We start from the raw sequence: 24,749 nt of genomic DNA, 5'->3' as shown, positions 1-24,749 counted from the left end.
TCTATTGGACTTTTAATCACAGATTTAAATTTCTACATTCATTGATAGGGGCTTAAAACAATTTCATAAAGTGATTAGTAATTATAGGTGTGAAATTATAAGTGTGAAAAAGTCATCTGAAAAACATTTCTTTATACATAGGTCTGCAAATGGCTTTCTTTAAATGTAAACAGACAACATTCAAATATTTAAAACAACAAAACAAAACAAAAAACCAAACTTATCTGTGGAGCAAAAATAAACAATCAGCTTCAGGGCAAGAACATCAACACAAAGGGAAAGATGTCAGGCCTTTTATCCGAGGACATTCCAAAAGCTCCAGCAATAGGGGTGTTGTTCTTATATGGGTCCTTGACTTCTCTGAGATCTCATCTTATCTTTATTTTAAGTTTAGAAATATTCTTTCTTAGTCTATCAAGTAATCAGTGCATTTATTCCACCTTGAAGTTGTTAGTAGAGCACAAATAGGATGAAAATGAACTCAAGATGGAAAATTACAGGATGTTCAAGTTGCTGAAGAGCAAGGACCTATAGCCTTGGTGTTCTAATACAAAAGTGAGAGGTTACTGGGGGAGATCATCTCAATAGAAATATTTCATTGGCAAGCCAGCCCATAAATCCTGACTGTCAAGGGTAGAAAAAATGTAGTTTCTAAATGTACTCACTTTCCTGTCATCCAGTAACTTTGGCAGAAAGGAGAATTGAGCTCAGCACTGTAATGGCTCTATGGTGCCTAGTCACCAGGTGCCAAATTCCTACTTCTGTGACTCCCACATATAAAAGAGTTCTTATTCCAAGCCTGATTGTTTCACCAGGAGGAATGTAGACAAATCGGAAGCTGTGGCCTAAAAGTGGGACCTTGTTTTGAAGGTGTGTACTGGGTTCAGAGGAGCCATGCTTGCCCCAGCTCATCTTTGTAGGGTGGAGCTGGGTTACTTGGGCACACCATGGGATGGGCACATCTTAGCTCTGCCTTCTATTGTTTTTATCAGTCCAGTCATGATTTATTAAGTACACAGTTAAATGCAGAACAAGTTCAGTTAATGACAGTCCTGCTCTTAGATGGTTTAAATTCGAGAGAAAAGAAATAAAGATACAGATACATTTTTTTTTAGACATGTTAGGTAGGGTGGAGTGCTAGGTCTCAAACTGGGGTTTGTGGTCTTGGATCCTTTGTGTATCATAATGCACATATATATTATATGTATATATATTATAATGTGCATGTGTGTGTGTGTGTGTGTGTGTATGTGTAGAGAAAATATCTGGAGAGATAAAGTAAAATACTAGTTTTTTCTCCATTTTGGGATGATGGATTTCATCAAATAAGACAGACTAAGTCCCTCATTAATTTCTTCTGCTGCATTATGCTGTTTGGTTTTGCCTATGAGATGTAACAAACCCTGGTAGTTCTGATTCAGTTTGCTTGGAAGCACAGGCAGTCCAAGGGTACTTGCACTCCAATAAAACAGCCACTTCCCCAGACAGAATGTCCTGCTTAGGTAATATCGATCATTAGAACAGCATAGCAGTAACTTATCTTTGTGAAGTACTAAACAATTTACAAAGCAAGGCCATTCACAGTGAGCCACCTGACAGGTTCCACCAGAAGTGAAATGAAGGGCAAGCACTCTAGTTCTCTCTTGTTTTGTAGGAGGAAGTCTCTCATGTAGCACATTTTCCTTCCCACTGAAGATCACATTTCTTGTCTATGTTAAGAGTGTAATATTGCCAAATATTCAGGAATGCAGATACCCAACCAATGCTCCAGACAAGGGAGTTTTCAAGCCAATTCATCTTAGTGGGCCAGCCCTACCCTCTAGCTCTTTTGGCCAGCAAGAGAGGAGCTGCAGAACGGGGGCTTGGGAAAGGGAAAGGCAAAGGAGAGTCTCTTCTCAGAGCTGCAGTATATCATTAGCAGTTTTCAAGAGAGTGCTGTGTTTGTATTTCTGGTCATTAAGTAAGTATTTGATTCTCTTTGAAATGCTAAAGAAATAAGCCCTTACCATCCCTGTGGTAGTTTTATATGCACTCTTATTTTTAGTAATTTTACATTTTCTAGTAAGGAAGGGAGAGAAATTTGTTTACTGATTCTGGAATGGGCCATTTGCCTCTTGCATGGCTATGCCAGGTTCTCAGTGTGACTTCCCAGCCTTTCCCTGTATGTTCGTCACCCCTTTCATTATATTAAAGACCTTCTTCCTCCCCATGTTACACAGAAGTCCAAGCCTGGTGGTGCCTTTGGTGCCATCCACTTCCTGTCCTCATACAAGCCTCAGGACTCCAGTTCCTTGCTTCAGCCTTTCTTGTCTGTCTTCCAGTTGCTTAGGAAGGCTCATCTTGCCTCACTTCCACTAGTGGTTTGAGATAGCCAAACACATGGCAATTTGAGGAGACTGCTGAGCTGTGCTCTGGTCTCTGTCTGTTGACATGACTTATGAGGACTTGAACCAGCAAATGTTATCTCTTTATATCTCAGGCTGAAGATGACTGTGTGTCTGACTTAGACAAAGTAAAGTTTAAATTGATTGCTCTTTATTCCTGTATCATCACCTCAGAAATCATAATTCATTTATTCAATCTTTGATTGTCTAGTTCTTTAGCCACTGAGCTTGGCACTAGTGATAGAAAACAAAACAGGCACTGTCCCTTCCTTCTAGGGAATTTATAACATATATAATATATATATATTATATAATAATATATAATATGTTATATATATTATATATAATATATAATATTATAATATATATAATATCATGAACTGAAAATAATAATGATGACAATTGCACATCATGGCATGTGCTGTAAAGGAAAGGACTGGGGTGCTGTGGTGGAAAATAATGGGGGATATCTTTAGTAGGGAGGTGACATTGAGAAGCTGTTACTTAGGATGAACCTGAATAAAGAGAGAAAGGTAGTCTTTCCAAGAATGAGGAGATGCCAGAGGAAAGAACAGCAGGGATGGTAGGATAATACATATGTTATTATAGCTCTTATCAAGCCATTACTGTAACTTAACTTTATAGTTCAAAGGATGCAAGGTCATTCTATCCCATTTTGTACTTGAGAAAATGTCATCCATCAGTCAACAAATTTATTGCCCAGAGGATAGGATTTAGCTAGGCAGAAAAGAAGAGAGGAAATTCCAGGCCTGGGAAATGGACCTGCAAATATGTGAAAGTGAGAATTTGAACTCATCAGTTGTGTAGTGAATTGAGAAGTGTGGCTGCAGCTGAGAGTTGGCCCAGGGAAGAGGGTGAGCTGGGGCTGGATATATAAGTCCCTGAGGGCAAAGTTAAGAGTGGGATTTAGTATTATAAGCAGTAGAGAGCTCTGGAAGGTTTTAGAGTTGAGGAGTGGCTTTAGGAAAATGCTGATTTATACCAATTAAATGGACAGTGGGGTCTGGAGTGAGCTGGGAGGAAGCATAAGGATTGGAAGCCAGGAGAACAGTAGGAGGCTACTGTGTGATCAGGACAGGAGGTGAGAAATCTCTGGAGTTTGTGGGATGGTAAAGAAAAGACAGATGTGAGAATCATGAAGGCAAAATCAACAGGCTGAAGAAGTTAAGCAAGATCAAGCGCTCAGTGTGGAGCTTGGATGAAAACACAAACCTGCGGACTAGCCCTTTGCTTCAGGCCGTGGTCTGACCCACTCAGAGGATGTGTCTCCCCCTGTTTCTGCTGGGTGTGTATGTCAAGGTATTGTTCAGATTAGTTTGGTTTTCATACCCTTCTCTCCCTAATTTTCCATATTCCTGCTTAACTGCAGGCCTTTTAGGAGAGTGCTTACTTTTTTTTTTCTCTTCCCACAGCACTAGTTACAATTACTATATATTCACTCAGGAAACATATATGTGACAGATGTTGTATTAGGCCCTGATGACAATGATACAAAATCACCCCCTGCTCTTGTTGTCAAAGTGTTCATAGCTAGAAGGGGAAGACTGACCTTAAAAATAAGTAAACGGCTCTGTTCTTCTGCTGCCAGTTTGTGAGAGAGTTATGGGATGACTGCTTTTTCAATAATTGTGAGTTTAGACACATCTTGGAAGATGGTGGCATGAGTAGGGCAGCGGAAATCTCCTCCCAAAACCATATATACTTTTGAAAATACAACAAATAAAACTATGCCTAACAGAGAGACCAGAGGATACAGTACAACAGCCAGGCTACATCTACACCTGTGAGAACTCAGCATCTCATGAAGGGGGTAAGATACAAGCCATGGCCCAGCGGGACCTGAGTACTCCCCCCACCCCAGCTCCCTGGTGGGAGGAGAGGAGTTGGAGCAGGGAGGGAGTGGAAGTGCAGGACTGCTAAATAACCAGCCCTAGTAATCTGCACCGGGAGCGCAGACACACATTGCACGGTATGCTGGATACTAGGGAAATGGAAAAGTAAAATCTGTGAGTGGGTCCCCACAGTCAGCTCCCCCGGGACAAAAGAAAAATGAGTGCTTTTTGATACTCTTAAAGGGACAGGGGCCTCACAGATGGACGGAATCATCCCGGCACACTCAGCCCAGCAGCTGGGAATCCCAGGGAACTCCAGGTGCCCCAGCCCCCTGGGTGGCAATGCAGCCCTGAAGCCCCTCACAGTGATAAACAGCCTGCCATTCATTCCCCATCCTGTGCATCCCTGGCAGAGCAGCCTGGGAGCGGCTGTGCCCACAGCAGCCACTCAGAGCCTCCTCCCAGCACACAGCTGCCTGGGCCAGACCTTGGGCTGCTGCCGGCACACAGCTGGCCAGGGCAGGGCATGAAGGGATGCCGTTCTCGCAGGAGAGAACACCTGGTGTGTCTGCCTCTCCCCACAGGGCTCTGGGCTGCCCTGAGGGGTGCTCCCAGTGTGCAGATAACTGGCACAAGCAGCGGAGAAGAGCAGGGTGACCAGCAAGCAGGAAGGGACTTTGTTCTCCCAGCTGACACATGCGCCACCTGCCTGTGACTATCTCTATCACCATGAAAAGTCAGAAGAATTTGGTCCAGTCCAGAATCACCCAGACAACCCCTGAGAGAGGCCCCGGGGAGATAGATTTAACCAATCTTCCTGAAAAAAAATTCAAAATAAAGGTCATAACCATGTTGATGGACCTGCAGAGAAATATGCAAGAGCTAAAGGATCAAGTTGGGAGGGAGAATACAGAAATAAAACAATCTCTGGAAGGACATAAGAGTAGACTGGATGAAGTGCAAGAGACCATTAATAGAATAGAAATCAGAGAACAGGAATACAGAGAAGCTGAGGCAGAAAGAGATAAAAGGATCTCCAGGAATGAAAGAATATTAAGAGAACTGTGTGACCAATCCAAATGGAACAATATTCACATTATAGGGTTACCAGAAGAAGAAGAGAGAGAGAAAGGGATAGAAAGTGCCTTTGAAGAAATAATTGCTGAAAACTTCCACAAACTGCGAAAGGAAATAGTCTCTCAGACCATGGAAGCACACAGATCTCCCAACACAAGGGACCCAAGGAGGACAACACCAAGACATATAATAATTAAAATGGCAAAGATCAAAGACAAAGACAGAGTATTAAAGGCAGCCAGAGAGAGAAAAAAGGTCACCTACAAAGGAAAACCAATCAGGCTATCATCAGATTTCTCAACAGAAACCTTACAGGCCAGAAGAGAATGGCATGATATATTTAATGTAATGAAACAGAAGGGCCTTGAACCAAGAATATTGTATCCATCACGATTATCATTTAAATATGAAGGAGGGATTAAACAATTCCCAGACAAGCAAAAGTTGAGGGAATTTGCTCCTACAAACCACCTCTACTGGATATTTTAAAGGGACTGCTCTGGATGGAAGCACTCCTAAGGCTAAATAGACATCCGCAGAGAAAATAAAACCACACCAAAGAAAGCAGACCAACCAAATACTAACTAAAGGCAAAAAATAAAATCAACTATGCACAAAAGCAGTCAAAGGAAACATAAAAGAATACAGATTAAAACACCTAACATATAAAGAATGGAGGAGGAGAAATTAGAAGGGAGAGAAATAAAGAATCATCAGACTGTGTTTATAATAGTTTAATAAGTGAGTTAAGCTAGATGAATAGATAGTAAAGAAGCTACCCTTGAACCTTTGGTAACCACAAATCTAAAGCCTGCAGTGGCAATAAGTACATATCTTTCAATAATCACCCTAAATGTAAATGGTCTGAATGCACCAATCAAAAGACACAGAGTAATAGAATGGATAAAAAAGCAAGACCTATCTATATGCTGCTTACAAGAGACTCACCTCAAACCCAAAGACACACACAGACTAAAAGTCAAGGGATGGAAAAAGATATTTCATGCAAACAACAGGGAGAAAAAAGCAGGTGTCCCAGTACTTGTATCAGACAAAATAGACTTCAAAACAGAAAGTAACAAGAGATAAAGAAGGACATTACATAATGATAAAGGGGTCAGTTCAACAAGAGGATATAACCATTATAAGTATATATGCACCCAATACAGGAGCACCAACATGTGTGAAAGAAATACCAACAGAATTAAAGGAGGAAATAGAATGCAATGAATTTGCTCTAGGAGACTTCAATGCACCACTCACTTCAAAGAACAGATCCACCACACAGAGAATAAGTAAGGACACAGAGGCACTGAGCAACACACTAGAACAGATGGACCTAATAGACGTCTACAGAACTCTACACCCTAAAGCAGCAGGATACACTTTCTTCTCACGTGCACATGAAACATTTTCCAGAATAGACCACATACTAGGCCACAAAAAGAGCCTCAGTAAATTCAAAAAGATTGAAATTCTACCAACCAACTTCTCAGACCACAAAAGACACTGGACCTGGATCTTGAAGAATGAATTGACTGCAAAGATGAATATTATGTGCAAATATGAAAAGGAGGCATGAAATGATGTGGAATAGTGAAGAAGCATTGAGGTCTATGTGTGTGTGTGGTTGGGGAGGAAGGGTTGCCAGGAGGTGATATGGGAAAGATTGATTGGGACCAGATTGTAAAATGCTCAAGTCAACATGAAGCCATAGATAAGATGTGTGGCCAGCAGAAGTGTTTAAGTAGGCCAGTGCCATGATCGAATGTACAGCTTTCTGGAGAAAGATTCTTGAGAAATGAGGACCCTTACCAGAGAGCCGTGAGTATAGTATTTTTTTCAGTGGTGTTAGACTACTTTCTAACTTCTAGGCTATGTGTAGATACATTAACCACAGACAATACTCCACCAAAATTCTAGAAAACTGAATGAAGTAATGCCATTGCCTCCTTTTTAACCCATATGATTATATTTAGCAGAAGCAACCAAGACAATAAATCTGGAGATGAGAGCAGAGACATGGACAGTCAAAGACACTGAAAATCTGAACAGGAAGGAACAGGATCTTTGAGAGACACCTGAAAACTGTTTCTCACAGTCAGGGGTGGCACCTGAGAAGACATTTATTGTCTTGAGCATTTTACTACAGTATTAAATGAATAGCTATAAAATGCTTCAGGGATAATTCAGGGCTCCATTGCCTCAAATCCAGCATTAGAAAGGATGACAGGTCTGGGATTAGAAAAGAATGAAACCAGTCAGATTGATTTTACTGCTTTAAATCCTACAGACTCAAGTCTAGAGCCCTGCTCAGGGGTGCAGCCTTCTTTTGGAAGTGGATGAGTGGTCTAAGGTCACTGAGGGTCACATCAGGGATGCAAGCTGCCTTTCTACCCATCACAAGGGAAGTTGCTGTGGAAGTTGAATTTGATCCAAACACTAGAGAAATAATCTCTTTTTCAGTTTTATCCTGAGTTGAGGAGGGTGAGCTAACATCAAAGAGTAAGTGAGCAAGGATTTTTTGTTTTGGTAGTTTGATGAAAGTATTCAATACTTTTTGGGCTATAGCTTTCCCTTCCTAATCTTAACCTTCCCTGTTCAACATAAGCCAGTCTGGAAGTGCTGATGCAGGCAACATGACTTTAAGACAAGGGTCACTATCAATCACTTTGAAATGAATTAATGGTGTATTACCAGGCTTGTCTAGGTATGAAGGTGGTGGTGATGACATTGATCCAAATTAGTGGTATGACAGATGTAATTCTCAGGATCACATACCAGCTTCAATTAATAACTTCTTTTTATGTCCATAGAAAGAATATCAGGTACACTTTATTTTTTGCCATGTCACTTTCCACTAGAAAATATTTTTGCAGCAAGACTACAGGGGCAGTATAACTTAGTAGGTAAAAGTCTAGACTCCGAAGCCAAACTAACTAGATCTGAACTCCTCCACTTTTTGGTTATGTGACTTTGAGCAAGTCACTTAACTGCTCCATCCTTCAGTTTCCTCATCTGTAGAATGGGGATAATAACTATACCTACTGACTAGACTGATAATAAGGATTAAATGAGTTTTCTGATATATGATAGTACTACCTAAGTGTTAGCTATTATTAATATTCTGTTAATATCAGTCATGGGGAGTAGCCACCCAGAGTGAACCATTACTCTCTAAGCTTCACATTCTGAACTTTACTAAAAGGAAAGAAGTACACATTTGCTGTCATGCACTATGCTGGAACATCTGTTATCTCATGATGTGAGATAAAGTAACATTAACTTTAGTCCTGTCCATTAAATGATTATCTCCATTTTAAAAGCGGAGAAAGTATGGCTCAGAGAACTTAGTAACATGGCACAGATGATGTAGAGCTGATGAGAACTTGAACCCCCAATTCCAGTGCTCATGTTTTCTTTCTGTACCATGGTTCCTCATAGAATTCTCCAGGAATAAATAGCAAGCTCTGAAAATGCAGAACTTAAGTGTGCATGTCAGGGCTGGAGTTTTCATAGTGCCTTGTGCTCTCTCTCCCTTCCCTTCCTGCAGAAGTTGCCTGAGATGGTGTTTTATGTTGTCCATGTTGCCATGTGACTATGCTAAGGAGAATGCTATGGAGAGAGGCAGCCTGCATGGCCTTTGGTCCCCCCACGAGTCCATCATGTTTCCTCTAATAACTCACTGTCCCCTCTGTTATGGTACAACCCACCACTTAGTAGGATTCAAAATACCCATACTGGTATTCCAGTTCACAAGAGCACCAGAAAGGAGGGGCCAAGACCCTCTAGGATTCCTCCTATGCCTCCAGAGAGCTTACTTTCTTCCAGAAGGATATAACCTTGTTATACTATGAATGTCTCAGACATCTTTTGGATGCAGTTCATGGATGTTTACATCTGGGAGTTCTGAGAGTCTACATAACTTCCTGGGCATCATTAAGATGCAGACAATTCCAAGATTGCACAACTCTACTTGTAAACGCGTGTCGGGATGACCCTGACTGTTTATAGAGAAACCCATAAAGTCTCCACACCTTGGCAGTTGGACGGAATATAGATTTGAAGATAACATTTTGGGACCTTATGGGAATCAACATCATTTTGCATGTATGCTCCACCTTCACTTTCATTTGTGGTCCACTTCCCTTCATCCTTCATTACCACACCCTGAAATTATAGTTATTTGTAAGAACATGGACGTATATTCATAATCGTCAGGTTGTTTTTTTGCATATTGTATTCCAAGCCCATGCATGCAGAAAGACAATTACCACTCTACTTCAAGCTCACTGAGTATGCAATCAAGACTCATTATTCCCCTGGTTCTCATCGCATTCACCCCCTTTATGTCTCAGAACAATGAATAGAGAGCAAGGTGAAGGGAAGAAGTCAAAGGACCATGCAGAGAAATTTGAAACAAAGAGGGAATAATTTAGGTGAGAATAATTTGTCTGTGGAGCTGTCAACCTTTGATGTTTGAGAAGTTAACTTTTTGTTAGATCCATGAGTGGGAAAAACAGCTATAATTTTCAGAAGGCTTATTTCTGCAAAAGCTTACAGTTTATGGAGAAAAATCAGTGTTTGTAGGTCCATGAATCAGAGTCTAAAATGTATATTTAGATATGTAGTGTCTTATAAAATGTAACATAGAAAGAGACCTGTGGAATATCAGAGCTGGAAAAGGTCATGGAGCCATGTGGTTCAATTCCTCCTTTTAGCAACAAGGCTACGAAGCCAAGGGAGGTTGAATGAATTATCCAGGTCACATGGCTACAAGGAGCAGAAGAGAGACTGGACTAGAAGAGATCTGCTAAATCCTAAACCAGTATAATTTCTATATTATCACACATTATTAATTATTTGCAAGATTTGAGCCAAAGTATGAACCATGCATACAAGTGAGAGAATCTTAGCAACAGAGGAGACTTTGGAGGTCATCTTGTGCCATCTCCTTCCTGATACAAGAATTCTCTTGATGACAGCCTTGAGAGATGGCCACTAGCTCTCCAGGCTTGACTCTGATGCCAGGAAGCTCAAGACTTTATAAGGCAAATCATTTTGTCTTTAAACAATAGGTCAAATTTGTATTTTTAAAACATCAGTACAAAAGGAATAGGGTGGCCAGAGGGAAATAGCATAGTATCAGTTATCGTGAGGAGTTTTACTCTTTTTCTCAATTAAAAATGAGGATAATAATGCTTACATTGTGGGGTGATTGTGTGGATTAGAGATGCAGTTTATAAAGCATCTACCTAGTGGCTATTTCAAAACAGGTACTCAAATTGTAGTTATTATGGTTTTTATCATCATGATCCCATTTTTTGAAATTATGCCCTCTCGAGCAACATAGACTATGTCTAATCCTGCAAATATTTGAAAACAATTATCATGACCCTCTAAGTCTTCTCTTCTTCAGACTAAATATTCCCTGATTCTTCTACTGTACTTCCTGTAATGCATTTTGGATGCCTTCACTGCTTTCATTCCCTCTTATTTGTCAATTTCCCCCTTAAAATGTGGTGGCCAGTTGTGGTCAGTCCAACATGCTCTACAATGGCATAATTACTCCTTCCCTTGATTTGGACTTTGCACTTCTCCTACTCTAACTTAGATATTTGTTAACATTTTTGGAGGCCAGATCACACAGTTGGCTCAAGTAAAACCTGATTCTACTATCCAGAACATTAGATGTGCCTCCCAACATTGTGTCAAATGCAGATTTGACAAGCATAACTTTTATATCTTCATTCAAGCCATTGGTAAAAATGTTAATCAAGGAAATGCCAAAGACTGAGCCTCAAGGAATACCTCTGATCCTTCCCTGCATGTTGACATCCATCCACTGGTTTGGTGACATTGTTTCACCAACTCCATATCAACACACCTTTACTAGCAAAAATAACTCAGCAAGATATAGTCACTCTTTGTGTTTCTGGAATTGAATATTTAATTTATCCAGAGGTAAAATGCTGTTCTTTTATAAATGAAGATATGTTTAGAACTCATAATTGGGAAAATGTGAACCCAGAAAATAATTTCATGTTTGAGTTACTATGTAATGCTTAAAGAAAAACATCATCTCTTCTTAATGTGAATTGATAATGCTTGCCTAATTGTTTATTTTTCTAAAATGTTTTGAAATTACTTTCTGGGTCTGGAGGAAGGAGGCTAGAGGATTTGCTGATTTCATGTGTTGGGGAGGAAGGAGATTATTGAAGTATTAAACCTTAACTTTCAGAAGCCTTTTCCATCTCTGGTGGAGATCACAGAGACAGAGAGATGTCTCAAAAATATTGATGAGGGTCAGTTATATTCCAAAATAATCTTTATTCTTTTTAATGATTCTCAGAGAAGATTCTTAAACTTTTAGAAGGAAGAGCTGCTTCTTTCTCTCACTTAACATGCTTTACTCTGAAGAAATCAAACTAGTTTCCTTGTGCTGCAACACAAATCAGTTTTTCTCGGTTTTCGTGGTGGAGATAAAGAATGGTTGTCACCATCATTTGAGCTAAAGTACTCAAAGACTTGATGCTCACCCCTTGGTACTTCCTCCACGGGCTCATTTAGTATTTTCTCAAAGACTTTACTTTCCAGTTTATGTACTATATTTGCAGCTTTCTTCTTAATCCTGATCCTATCTCTTTCTCCAGCCCATAGTCGAACAACTACCTTAATACATAAAACTATTATTGTGATCATACTTTGAGATTTTAAGGTTAACAGACAAGAAGTTAACATTCTCAAAGTTGCCCACGGAACAAAAGATAAGATTTCATCTTACTGAAAATTCTAAGAATGCCATCTTATTGCTTACTCATTCACTTACTATTTATTGAGCATCCCCTAAATGCAAGGTAGTGACCTAAGAAATGGAGACACAGTGGGGAGCAAAGTCAGATTTAGTCCCTTGTCTTGTTGTGCTTATATTCTAGAAAAAGAAAGAGATATAATCAAATAATTTAAACAACTGTAAACTTGTAGAAAGTACTACAAAGGAGAAGAGATGGTGCCCATCAATGGAGAGATCAGGGAAAACTTCTTTACATGATGCTTACTTAATCTGAGATTTGAAGATGGAGTCGGGGCAAGAGCATATGTAGCAGAAAATATTATATTCCAAAGGCCTGTGCTGACATGGAGCATGGTCAGTGTGAGGGCAGCGAAATTCCAACAAGGAGGAGTGAATCACAGACAGGAAAAGTGAAGTGCCATGAGATAAGCTGGGGAGGTAGGAAGGAGCCCCATACAGGCCTTGGAGTTCACATAAAAAACAATGTCTGTGTCTTCTGAACTGTGGGAAGCCACCCAAAAAGCTTGGGGTAGAGGGGGCATGTTAGGGGAATTATGCATGATATGATCAATTTTGGCTTTTGAAAAGATCACTGTGGCTGTAATATGGAAAAGTGGAAAACGGAAAGCCAAAGTGAGTGACAGCCAGTTAGGAGACCATTACCTAGTCCAGGAAAGGAGATGATAGTGGTTTGGTACAGATTGGTGGAAGGAGAGATGGAAATAGAGAAAGAGATGAAGATGCTTAGGTTGAATTTGTAGTGCTCAGGAATTCTTACATGGGAGTGATAGAAGAGAGGTGTCAAGGGTAACTTAAGAGGGTCCATATATTTTAAATTCTTGTTTGTGAATTTAAATAATATTTTTAAAATATTAAATTATACAGCTCTCTTGGTAACCATTGGTAGCACAACAGTAAAAATTCTAAAGAGCATCAGAAATTTTTCTGTACCTCAGATCTGTTATTGACAAAGTAGGCAATATGAAAAATTTTGAGTGTCTTTGAGGATCCCAACAATGGAAAAAATTATACTTGAAATGGTTTACGTCATCAAGACCTTAATAAGAGTCAGAGAAATAAGTTTTTTAAGGTTCACTATAAGAAGAAATAACACCATTAACTTAATTTTGTTATTATTTTGTTTGATTCTCTTCATCTCTAGATCCTCTAAAAAGAACTCAAGCATGCTCCTGCACTGCCACCCCAATACAAATCGCCATTTCCTTTCCTCTTACTTTAACCAACCACAATATTTTCTCATGTTAAGAAAACCTTCCAATACATAAGAGGAGCCTTTGGACCATGTGTGTATATATAAGCCTGTTCGTGCCTTTGGGATCCCACAACAGCACAGTCAGCTCACAGTCTAAGCCAGGTGCCCAGTTTCCATCTGGATTTCTGACAAACTGTGTGGTCAGGATTTAGAAATCAAAAACCTGGGAAAGGTGCAATGTGATGGACACAACCACCCAAATACCATATATGTTATCACCATCATTTAACACATAGTGCAGGAAATCCTGTTCTTTGCAGAAGAACTTCAAAGAACCACTTCTCGTTCTCCTGGGTAACATTCATTTTTAGCTTTGCTAACCCTAAAGTGCAGACAGATATATATTTTCCTTTAGTAAATTGCTAGTGACACTACTTTTCTTTCCTGTCATCCACTACCCACTGTCCAGTGGGCCTCTCAAATTTCACTACCCTTTCAGGCTGAATAGCTGCACCTAGCTGTTTACAGAGGCCCGTTTACCCACTCGGCTGTGCCTTGCATTTTCTCTTTCTTTTCTAGGTTCTGAACTTCTCACATCTCAACTCTACCATGTTGATGCGCCCCCTTCTGCTCCAGAGTGAATTTTCTCTTATTGTTTCAGAGACTTTCTAGGAAGAGCTGTCTCTTAAGGCAGCTTTATCTTGTATATTTAACCTTCCTTTTGAATTTTAAAGAGAAAAAACTTTCTTTAAGTCATCAGAAATATATATATGGTATCAGGTGCCTTAAGTGACTCAGTTATCTAATTTGTTCCTAGTATATTCATGCAGTGTGTGTTTACTGAATGCCTACTTTGCCCCAAGCACTATGGGATAGTTATAAACACAGACATTCTATATTCTAGAGAAATGTAGAATGAATAAGTAAAGAATAAGAAAGGCAATGAACAAGTAAATGAATAAGCAATCATTCTTCCGTATTCCATTATTCCATAAAATTGTTAGAGATTGATTTTGTGGAAATAGAGCAGAAGTTGCAACTCTCGCTCTCGTCATTGGATCCCAGACACCCTGTCATCTATTCCAGCTGTCCATCCTCATTCCCTGTTGTTGAGCTTGGGTCATGAATACCCAGATTATGATTTGGAAAAGTAGTAATTTCCTGAGGAAAAAAAATTGGTGGTTGTCCATTGTTATAGGACTGGAAAAGAAAAAACATCCCAGTGTGCTTGTCATTCAAAGCAGGATGCTGAGTGACTCTCCACTAAATCACAGTATTGTGCACTTACCACAGAAATAATTTTCAAGTGCAGTATATATCACACCAAGTCAGAGAGGATACACACATGAGAGAGTAAACTTCACATCAGCATGGTGGCAGAGTGATCAGTGAACTTCAAGGTATTTTCATATGTGCCTTACTCTTAGGGTGGATAGTTATTTTTCATTTTCTTGTAGCTGTAACTTATAAGATGAATGGATCCATGGCTTGCCAGAAGCCATAACTCTGTATTTAGTTAACATGACTATAGAGTCCCAATTTTGGCCTCTGAGAACTTGAAAGTAGAATGAAACATTGACTTATTCTGTCTTCCCCCTCTGTCTTCTCTGGGCAGAATATCTCGATGCACAGCACAGTTGGTGGGGCCATGTCGGGGCCTGGGGCTCACCAGCTTGGCAACACCCGGATGCCCAACCACGACACCAGCGTTGTGATTCAGCAAGCCATGCCGTCGCCTCAGTCCAGCTCTGTCATCACACAGGCACCTTCCACCAACCGCCAGATTGGGTAAGGAGACTTCCTCAGTCGTCTCCGGGTCCTGGCTGGAGCTCAGAGAATGTTGTGGACTTTCTCCTTGTTTCTGGTGCTCAGATTGGATGAGACAGAAGCTGGTTTTCCTGGCTGGTGTGATACTGCCTAGCGCTCAGAGTGATGCTTTTGATGGAAGAAGGGGAGGGGAGTCTCCTTTCGGTGGAAGAGGTTTGGTCTTGGACTTTGCAAGCAAAAGCAAGTTGTTCCATGTCATTGTTCTCAAACAAGATTTGTGAACTTTAAGATGACTGTGGGAAACCCCCCATGAGTGTTATGGAGACTAGAGCACAGTTCTCAGGACAAAGGACATAGCTCTCAGGCTTGAGGATGATAGAGGGAAGTTCGCCAGCCCAGACTCCTCCCACACACAGTCATCCTTTCCTTGGACTTCTGGAGCCCTTTACCTGTGTCTTCTGCATATTTCCACAGTCTTCCTTCCTTCTGATTATTCTTCCTTGCCTCTTTTCCTTGTTAATACCTCCGCCTCCCTTTGCATTGGTCCATTCTCATACATGCAGTAGACTAAAGGAAAAAGCAAGCCCCTTACCTTTCATTTACATAAAAAAGACAATACTGAGGCATTGAGAAAAATTAGTAGGAAGCTCCTGTCAAAATCCCAGACACTCCATGTTATGGGATGGAAAAATCTCTCACTCCTGAGTATCATGAGGTAGCTCGAGCCCCTTACTACCCTGAGTGTGGTCAGAGGACCAGCAGCTGGGCATTACTCAGAAGCTTCTTAGAAATGCACAGTCTCTGGCCCAGCTTCCTTACCTCTGTGATGAGGATGGTGTATTTCCATCCTCACAATAATAGAGGAGGAAATAAAAATTTAAGAATACTTGGGTTCTCAGGAAGAAGAGGTAAAAGCTTAAGCCAAAGAGCTCTGACAAATTTATATTGCTGGATGCTGAGAACTTCTTGCTCTATGTTTCCAGAATTCTCTGTTTAAAGGAGGTAAGGGAACTTAACTGTGCTTGGTATGTGCATCAGAATTAACTTTGAATATTTAGTTGAATATTGGCTATGGTGATTTAAAAAAAAAAAACCTAGAAATTTTCCCACAGTTTGTCAATGTGCTCTTTCCCCCTTGTTTGTGATACTTATAAGAATTCCAGACCAAGAGTGGGCACTGGGGACAACACTGGCTTATTCCTATTGAGATACTTTAGAAGGGTACCTTGTCTCCTCACATTTCTCACCTTACTGGATGGGTTGTGACATGTGAAGACCCACCTGAACAAATGAGAGTTGTGAGCAATGACTATTTTGTGACTTTGCCATGGGGACATTCAAAAAACAGAAAACTAATCTGGCCATTTGAATGCTTGGCTTTGTTGAAGAAGCCAACTCTAAATTAGCAAGTGTGTGTTAGAGACTTCTTCTCTTCTTGAATGACAATAGGAGCAAATGTTGCCACTATCTAAAGCAAAAACCTATAATATACTAAAGAGGGTGGGATGGGTTGTTAAAGGCAGCATCTAAATCTCAAGGGACTCCTTTACTCTAGTGACTTGGCCTTGGGCAGACAATTCAGTTAGGCTAGCTAATTATAATTATTTTATTTTTCTTTCAAGAGGTAAAAGCATAAAATGTGCAAGAGTTTACTAGCAGTTTTACAACATTCCTTCTTCCCTGGAGTTCTCCTGTCCGCCCCCCACCCCCCACACCCCCTCCCTTCTTCCACCAGCTACCCTCTTGGAGGCCCTTAGTATTTGACCATTGTTAATACAATGCTGGTTTTGTGAAACAATCTTTTAAGGGTTAGCACTAAATTTTAAGATGGTTCTTGACTCTGTCAATAATTTATCCAGCTGTCCCAGGTTTGTACAGTTTGGTGATATTTCTAGGCTGTGTCACTGTGCCTGGGCGGGTAGGGGTGTTTCTCTGGTACGTGTGACCTCCCGACCACTCCATCTTCCCATTTATTCCCAATCCTGGGGTGTTGGATGTCTCTCCTGGTGTGTTCTAGGAGATAATTGTCACTTTTAGTACTCTGTCTCATTGCCAAGCTGGAGGGAGGCTGTTTCTTTTGTTCCGATTCTTCCCTGTTGTGCTGAGCATGCTGACTCCAGCCACACATCCTGTCATTTCCATTTTCTCCCTGTGACCCATCCAAACCCTTGCCCGGATGACTGTGGGGACTCAGCAAGGAACCACCCAGCCCCTCTCACCAGTGGGTCCATCTTGAAACTCTAGGCGGTAACATTTGGGGTGGTTGGCTCTTTTATTTCTCTCTGCAAAGAGGAAATGAGTACTTATTTTAAAACATGAGTTCCCTCTGGAGACTGTGTCTTTAAATGAGCATTTGAAATTGCAGATAGTTTTTTTTTTTGAGGCTGCACAGAACCATATTGTAGTAATATTCTGATTTTTATCACAACCTCAAATATTTAAGTGTCAAAATCTGGCCAAGCCACCTGCAAATGTTTGCCATGGCGACCGGCCAACAAAAACAGCAAATGGCAATGAAAGTCCTCATTCAGGCGCGGCTGACACCGCATGCACCCAGCCAGCGAGCCTGTGACCACCTGTGCCCATGCAGCGCTCTTTGCTGGGCCCGTGGGTGTGCTTGTGTGGGGTGGGGGCGCCTGTATCCCACTCTCCTCTTCCCTTCCCTTTACCAGGGCTTGGTTTCTGATGCCAGCCCACTTCTGCTCTCCTTTCTGCCTCCTCCTTTCGTGCTGTATTTAAGCTGAGAGGCTTGAATGTATTGGGAATGGGATTGACACGGAGGACTGTGAAATGGGAGTAGCATTCTTTCTCAGGTAAGGTTTTGGGGACAGAGTGAATGCATCCATGTGAGCATTTGATTTTCATACTTTTTGAGTAGGCAGGGAGCCAAAAAAAACACAAAATGGGTGGAAATACAAAAATCCAAAGAAATAAGGTTAAAAGTAGGTAGACAGACAACATGGGCAGCTTCCATTCCATCCCATATCATGTCCTACCATGCCTAAGCCCAGTTCTGTCAAAGAGGCACTGTTACCCCAATAGGAACTGGAGGTCTGTGTAAATATCCCACATTGCACTCGTGTGGTTAGGCAGGATAGAAAAACATGGCTCCAGAGGGTGTGGGAGGCATCCCCAAACTAGTGACTACTTGTCCTTAGTCACACTGGCAGACGCTGTGCTGGGCAGGAAAAGTATCTTTGGCTGATTAATGGTAGTGTTTTAGGAGATAAGTTTTCCAGATGAAAAAAGAAAAAAAAGTGAGCCATGGGCTGTGAGGGAGACAAGTGACACAGAAAGCAAGCATGTGTTAAATATCGATAAAATCCATTCAGCCTTGGACCAAATATGTGGCAGACTCTAAGCAGTATCTCTATTCCAGTCATTTTTATTAGATATCATGGAACAGGTTCATTAATTCAGGATCAAGTCAGCAATACCTGGGGGAAATGGGGGATGAGCATGTAGCGGTAGCATAAATTCTCTTTCTCTTTGTCTCTCCTCACATGAGGCATTTTCGTAGGAGCCAGTAATCAGTTGAGTAGGTGGTTATAATCTTAATAGATCCCAGCTTTTCTAAGAAGTCTATTTCTCTTTATGGAGTAAACGTTAGTAGATAATTCATGCTCACTAATTCTTCAGGAGAGCAATGAAGATAATACAGAGTATGGAGTTTTGTAAGAATGGATATCAGTACAGAGTTTTGACAGTTTATAGAAGGCAATGCCAAAATAGTCCACAAAACTTCTTCTTATATTCTTCCTGTATTCACATGTTCTACGAATGTAATTCTATATAGGGACCTTGACAAATATGTAAGCTTGTTAGATTATTGGGGGAAATTATTTGTTTTAATTGCTTACATCTCTAATATCAGAATATATAAATGTTCCTACCAACGCTGTTATCTGGACTAACAGCATGTGGCCCATTGTTAAATATCCTAGGAAGATATCAGGGAACTTGAAAATATTTTCAACAGCAGCATATAGGGAGCCATTAATATATGAAACACTTCCTTGATTTTACACCAATTTTAGTCCTGGCCCATTATATGTAGCTATATTAGTTGTTTGGTCATAATCTCTATTCTCATAAGACTAAAGATAGGCTACGTAGAGATCTAATACTTAGCTAGAAAGTTATATAAAATGTTGCAGAAGCAAATCTTGTTTTATGTAAAAATAAAAGGGGGCCAACCCTCATCAAACACTGTGCCTCCACATGCCCTTTCTGTGCTTCTTCCTCTCTTTTCTCTGGGTAATCCCTGACCCTGAGTGTCATGTAGAATATCAGGTATAGCTCACTAGATATGACCAAGGACAAAACAATAATAAAATGAAAAGAGCAGCTTATTGTATCTCAGACTCTGTTGGTGGTGAAAGCAATGCCCTTTTCTGTTAGGGAGTCCCTGGCTGTGCTGTAGGAACTGGTGTTACAATCTGTGGTGCCAGTTGAGATGAGAATGTTAATCAACTTGAGGATTTTTGTATAACTGTTGCTCTGAAAAAATAAATAAAAGGGCCAGGGGCAGGGGTAAGGGGCAATCAGTCAATGGTACTGTCATAGAAAGGCACAGTGTAAAGGAGACTTAAATAGCAAAGCAGCTTACAGTTTAAGAATGTGCTTGCCCTGCAAATGCATACGTGTATAAATCTATTACTAAGAGTTTTCTTAAACACTCCAAAACACACTGAGCACGATTAAGGCTGTTGCTGCCCAGCCTGGGCTAATGATAGTGACATCCAAGCCAGTCTTCTTCCTGCTGGAAGCAGCAGGTCAACAGGTCCCAGGCTGTCACTGACCAGCAGCCCTTTGCCAGGGCAGCTTGAAGCCCAGAAGCCATTATTTCCTGCTTTGTGTTTTGCTGAATATCACAGCTATGAACATTGCTTTATTGTTAGAAAGTTGCTGGATCTTTCACAGCCCTGAGAACATTTACAAGGGTCTTTCAGGGGGATGCTTTCTGGGAGGGTTGATGGACTTAACCATATGGCTCCCGTTAAATCCTGTGCATAGCCTTGAGAAATTACCTCTGACAAGGGGGCCAGCAGCCTTCCACTCACAGAGTTTTATGTGTGGGACAAAATATTTAATACTGATACTTGAGGAAATATAAGGTTTCTCGACTTTCAAAAGTTGTAACACCACATGATGTTGTGGCCAGACAAAGGCAGCAGAGCCAGAACACCAGAACACATGGCTGCATATTCCAAGAAGCAGAAATACATCCCTGCTTTTGTCTCTGAATCTTCTTGCCTCTGTCTCCCGAGGCAAGCTTCATGTGTCTTAGTGTCTCCACTCCTCATATGGAGTAGAGCAAGGCTGGTATCTTAGTCCAGACCACTGCAACAAAATAAGAGGCTGTGGCTGGAACAGCAGACATTTATTTCTCACAGTTCTGGAGGCTGGGAAGTCCAAGGGCCAGATGCCAGCAGATTCGGCCCCTGGGAAGGACCCTTTTCCTGCCTTGCAGGCAGCTGCCACCTCCCTGTGCTCACACGTGACCTCTTCTTCATGGAGAGAGAAAGGTTGCCCTCTGGTGTCTCCTCCTCTTCTAACGAGGATGCTAATCCCGTTATGGGAGTGCAGCCGTCATGACTATATCTAAACCTAATCGCCTTCCAAAGACCTCCTCCCCTGATACCATGGGGGTTATGGCTGCAACATTTGGGTTTGGGGGCAAGAGGAGACACAAATATTCAGTCCATAACAGCTAGTCTACCTGGGAGAGAAGATGGGAAGTGATTCTTCAATGGCTCAAGCTTTTTGTTAGAAAAACCCTTCATTAGCAGACTGACACTGAAGAGAAGGAAGGAAGCTAACATTTATCCAACATCTACTATGTGCCAGGCACTGAGCTAGCTTTACATGTTGTTTCTTATAATTTTCTGAGAGCCCAGGGCACTACACATTATTTATTCCAGTTTTATTGTCAAAGAAGAGAAGTAACTTGTTCAACATCATTCAGCCAATGAGATGAGCAGAGTTTTGAATGCAGGTCTATTGGTCTCCAAAGCACACGCTCTGCCTGTGCTCCTGTCACAGTAATCCCAGTGCCACGGAAGGAAGACACAGGAGCACATCTGACCACTTGGGAGAATCGCCTCCGCATAGGAGTTGGCTAAGCATTAGTCTACCTAGTTCGGTGTGCAGAGCTTCTGGGTTTTCACACACCCACGGGGTGGTCAGGAGCAGAGGTACACACACTGAGCTCCCAGCAACTGCTTCAGTCCTTCAGAAGAAATACACAGAAATTCCCTGGCCCTCAAGAAAGGGAGATCAGGGACTGTCTTGAGCACATGGATGGAGAATGGGCCTGTGCCAGGGAGACCTCTGAGCCAAATTCCCTCATTTGTAGGAAAACTTAAGTCCTCGCAGTATGTGATTGCCCTTTCTCCAACCATTTGATTGCTCTACATTCAGCTTCTTGGTTTGCAGGAAACCCCTGTCCTCTAATTTTGATTCCTGCTATGGTTAGGTGACTTTGCCTGTGACCTCCTCTTGGAGGAGGATTTCATTTCTGGATCCTATGAACAGAAGCTCTGCTCACATAGTTCTAGAAGCTCCCATGTGTCTCTCTGTGTATTTCCATTCCTATTTTTAGAACAGATAAACACAGATGAAGGTTTGCTTCTAGAGTAAATAGGCCAGGATCATTTGATCTGTGTCTATTGTAAACCGAGACACTTGTTCTTTTGTGCAGCATATTGAAAAGATACACCTGGAAAACAAGAGCTTGCTCAGAGCCAAACCGTATTGGGTCAGAAAGGATTCCTGGAGAAGTATTGGCCATGGGTTCAGAGGTCATGGGTTTAGGATGGTCCAGGCTCTGTTGTTTAAAAGGTTTCAACTTCTCTAGATCTCATTTCCTTCATTTATATATGAAAAGGTTAAATTAACTGCTGATTGTTAAGTCAATTCCAGCAACAAAATCCTTATTCAGTTTTTTCCTGTCTCCAATTTCTTTTCTCTTTTGGTTTGCTTTCCTCCAGGAGCTGAGTTGGGTAGGAACTACAGAGTGTCTGAGCTCCAAGACATGTTCACATACCCCAGTGGGTGAAAACAGAAAAGGGCTTAGGAATATTTGGGAAGAGGGTGCCAGTGCAGACAGAGGAGGGTCCTAACGTATGAAGCCAGAGAAAATCGACTTCCAGGCTCAACTGCTAGGTGAATAACAACAACTTTCTAGTTCTGTTATATTGTAATGAACATACCCATTTTACAGTTGCATAAGTGAGGTTCAGAGATAATGCAGCTTGCGCCGGGTCATACCACTAATGGCAAGAACCAGACCTAGAAGCCAGGCCACAATATTGTACTGTCCCATGGGTCCAAGTGAGCTTGACTTCCCCTACTTTTGGTTTCCTCACCTGTAAAATGGGGAGGTGTTACAAAAAAATCCTTAAAGTCCTGTCCAGCACTAAAAAGCTAATGATTTTCATGACAAGTTTAATTTTGAAAACTACTTGACAAGGTAAGTTCTTAAATGCTGTAAGTCTCATAAAGTGTAAATAACTTGTCTGAGCTATTTGACAAGTATTTTCTGAGTTAGGAGTAAAGGACTGTTTTAGGTATTTACAGATAGCCCAGGGTACCCATTGCATATTCTATGTATTCATAGGATTTAAAAGATAAATGATTTAATAGGTCCTCTCATATGTATTTTTCAATAATATTATATCAAATGGATTTTTATATGTACTGTCATTTTTTAATATTCTTTTTACTGAGGATTTAGCTAAAGATTATACAAACTCTATGGACATTTTATCATTGGTTAGATGAGAATAACACATATACAGTTTGGTTTTGAATTTTGGATACAAAGGGAATCCTTGATATTAAGCTTCCATTACATACAGATGGAATCCTATTTCAATAAGGCAGTGCAAAGCCATTACTAGTGATTGAAAGCTATGGCTGATGGTTCTGGCTCTAAAGTTCTGGATCTTTAAACATATTCCTTGAACCCTCTGGGCTCTACTTTTTCATCTTATAAAAAAGAAAGAATGAAACTAGATTGTCTAACAAGTGCCCTTTTCTAGCTCTTAGAAACAAGTTTGTTTCCTTATCCTGACTAACACTCTATCACAACACTGCTTGTCTGGTGTGGATTGTGGAAGAAATTCCATAAAATAGTTACACTCACATTTAGCAGGCTATCTGTAATGTATATTTGCCAAGTATGTTTTGCTTTTGGTAAATATCAACATAAAATTCCTGTAGAGTAATAAACATCCTTAAATAGTACCAGAAATATTTAAAAGAATTTGGAGTTTTATAGCTTTTCCCCCTTTGGCAAAGTGCATTTTGGCTGGTGAATAGGCCGGTAAAGTCTGTAAAATGATAGGACCCTTGTGAGTGTTGGGTAGACACATGCAGGAATGTGTTTGGGTTGCTTTCATAGGGTTGCAGATCTTTGCAGAGAACAGATGGCCCCAAACATCTTTGAAATGCCAAAAACGACTTCCTGAATAGCCAATTACCCATAATGTATTGGTTCAGATGTGGTAATTCACAAGCCAAATGCATAGGACTTTACAGCAGACTTCCAATCTATTATTTTTGTCCATAAAGACCATAAACATTTTCTAGCAAATAATCATAATGATAACTGCAACAAAACACCCATCTCCAAGTCACTGAACCCTTGTCAAATGCACACTGTTGTTCTGAGAATCTGGAGGGGCTGGAGTCCAAGCATTTGGAAGACTCTCAGGAATCACCGCTCGGCATGACATTTCTTCTCACTTTTCCCAGCATCTTTCTCAAATGGCGTACCTGAAGAGATAAGCAGTAATGTGCTAGATTAAAGAGAAACAGGAGCTGCTTCCATTTCAGTGTTGTTTGGATAGAATGAGGGGAGCCATTCTGATGAACCTGCAAACTCAGTGAAACTCAAGTCATTCTGTGATCCTATGTTGAGTCAGGGTCTATTTTTGATGACGAAGCTAAACAAAACTGCAACTTTATGGATGCATATTCCAAATCACAGAATCTCTAAAACACTGCAAGAATAAATTTAAAAATAATCTGAACTAAATTGTATACTGTTAAAAGACATGGGAATTTTAACATCCAGTTGCATCCAACTGAAAATCATTCATGCTGTGTGCGCACATGGACGTACATGTGCATACATGTATGTACACACATTTCATATTTTGCTTTACTAGAATATAATGTAGGTCATTTGATAAGTGTGTAACCTTATTCAAAGCCCTTGAAGAATTTTTCCAGGTGTATCTTCTGTATTTTATATAGCATCATTTTTCATAATGTCCTGAATATTCCTTATAATCTCCCCTTCTTACATGACAATAAACTATATGAGAACCTTGGAACCACTTTTAAGGAATAGTCATAGTGATCAACAAGTATAATAAGTTTAAAAAAGAAAACACTCATGTAGATTCACATTAGCCCCTTCGTCTAACTTTCAGAAAATTGAAACAATTTTGCACTCTCTAGAAAATGACCATTTGGCTGATGGGTTATGTTTTCAGGAGGAACCACTCTTTATTTATCTAACACCTTGACATTGTCGGTATGTGGGATGAGATACTTAAGTGCTAATGCTGACGTCCCTGGAGGGTGGTGACAGCCCAATCCTGGAGTTGCGGGGGAAAGGAGTATCAGTTCAGGTGGTGATTCTCTTCCTG

The 24,749-nt window shown here is 40.7% G+C and overlaps 1 protein-coding gene across 4 annotated transcripts in view; it reads left to right on the top strand.

Moving 5' to 3' along the window:
* Nucleotides 1-24,749, top strand: part of CREB5 (cAMP responsive element binding protein 5) — a 381,416-nt gene that overhangs the window by 132,108 nt on the left and 224,559 nt on the right. For all 4 annotated transcript variants that reach the window (XM_037027440.2, XM_073238663.1, XM_073238664.1 and 1 more), the window contains one exon: nt 14,936-15,108. In XM_037027440.2, the coding sequence (XP_036883335.1) occupies nt 14,936-15,108 (173 nt within the window). The remainder of the gene's footprint in view (nt 1-14,935; nt 15,109-24,749) is intronic.

The sequence above is a fragment of the Manis javanica genome, chromosome 6, assembly GCF_040802235.1.
Source record: "Manis javanica isolate MJ-LG chromosome 6, MJ_LKY, whole genome shotgun sequence".
In the NCBI taxonomy this organism is placed as follows: Eukaryota; Metazoa; Chordata; class Mammalia; order Pholidota; family Manidae; genus Manis; species Manis javanica.
Note: the sequence above shows the minus strand (reverse complement) of the source record. Positions and strands in the feature narration are given on the sequence as shown.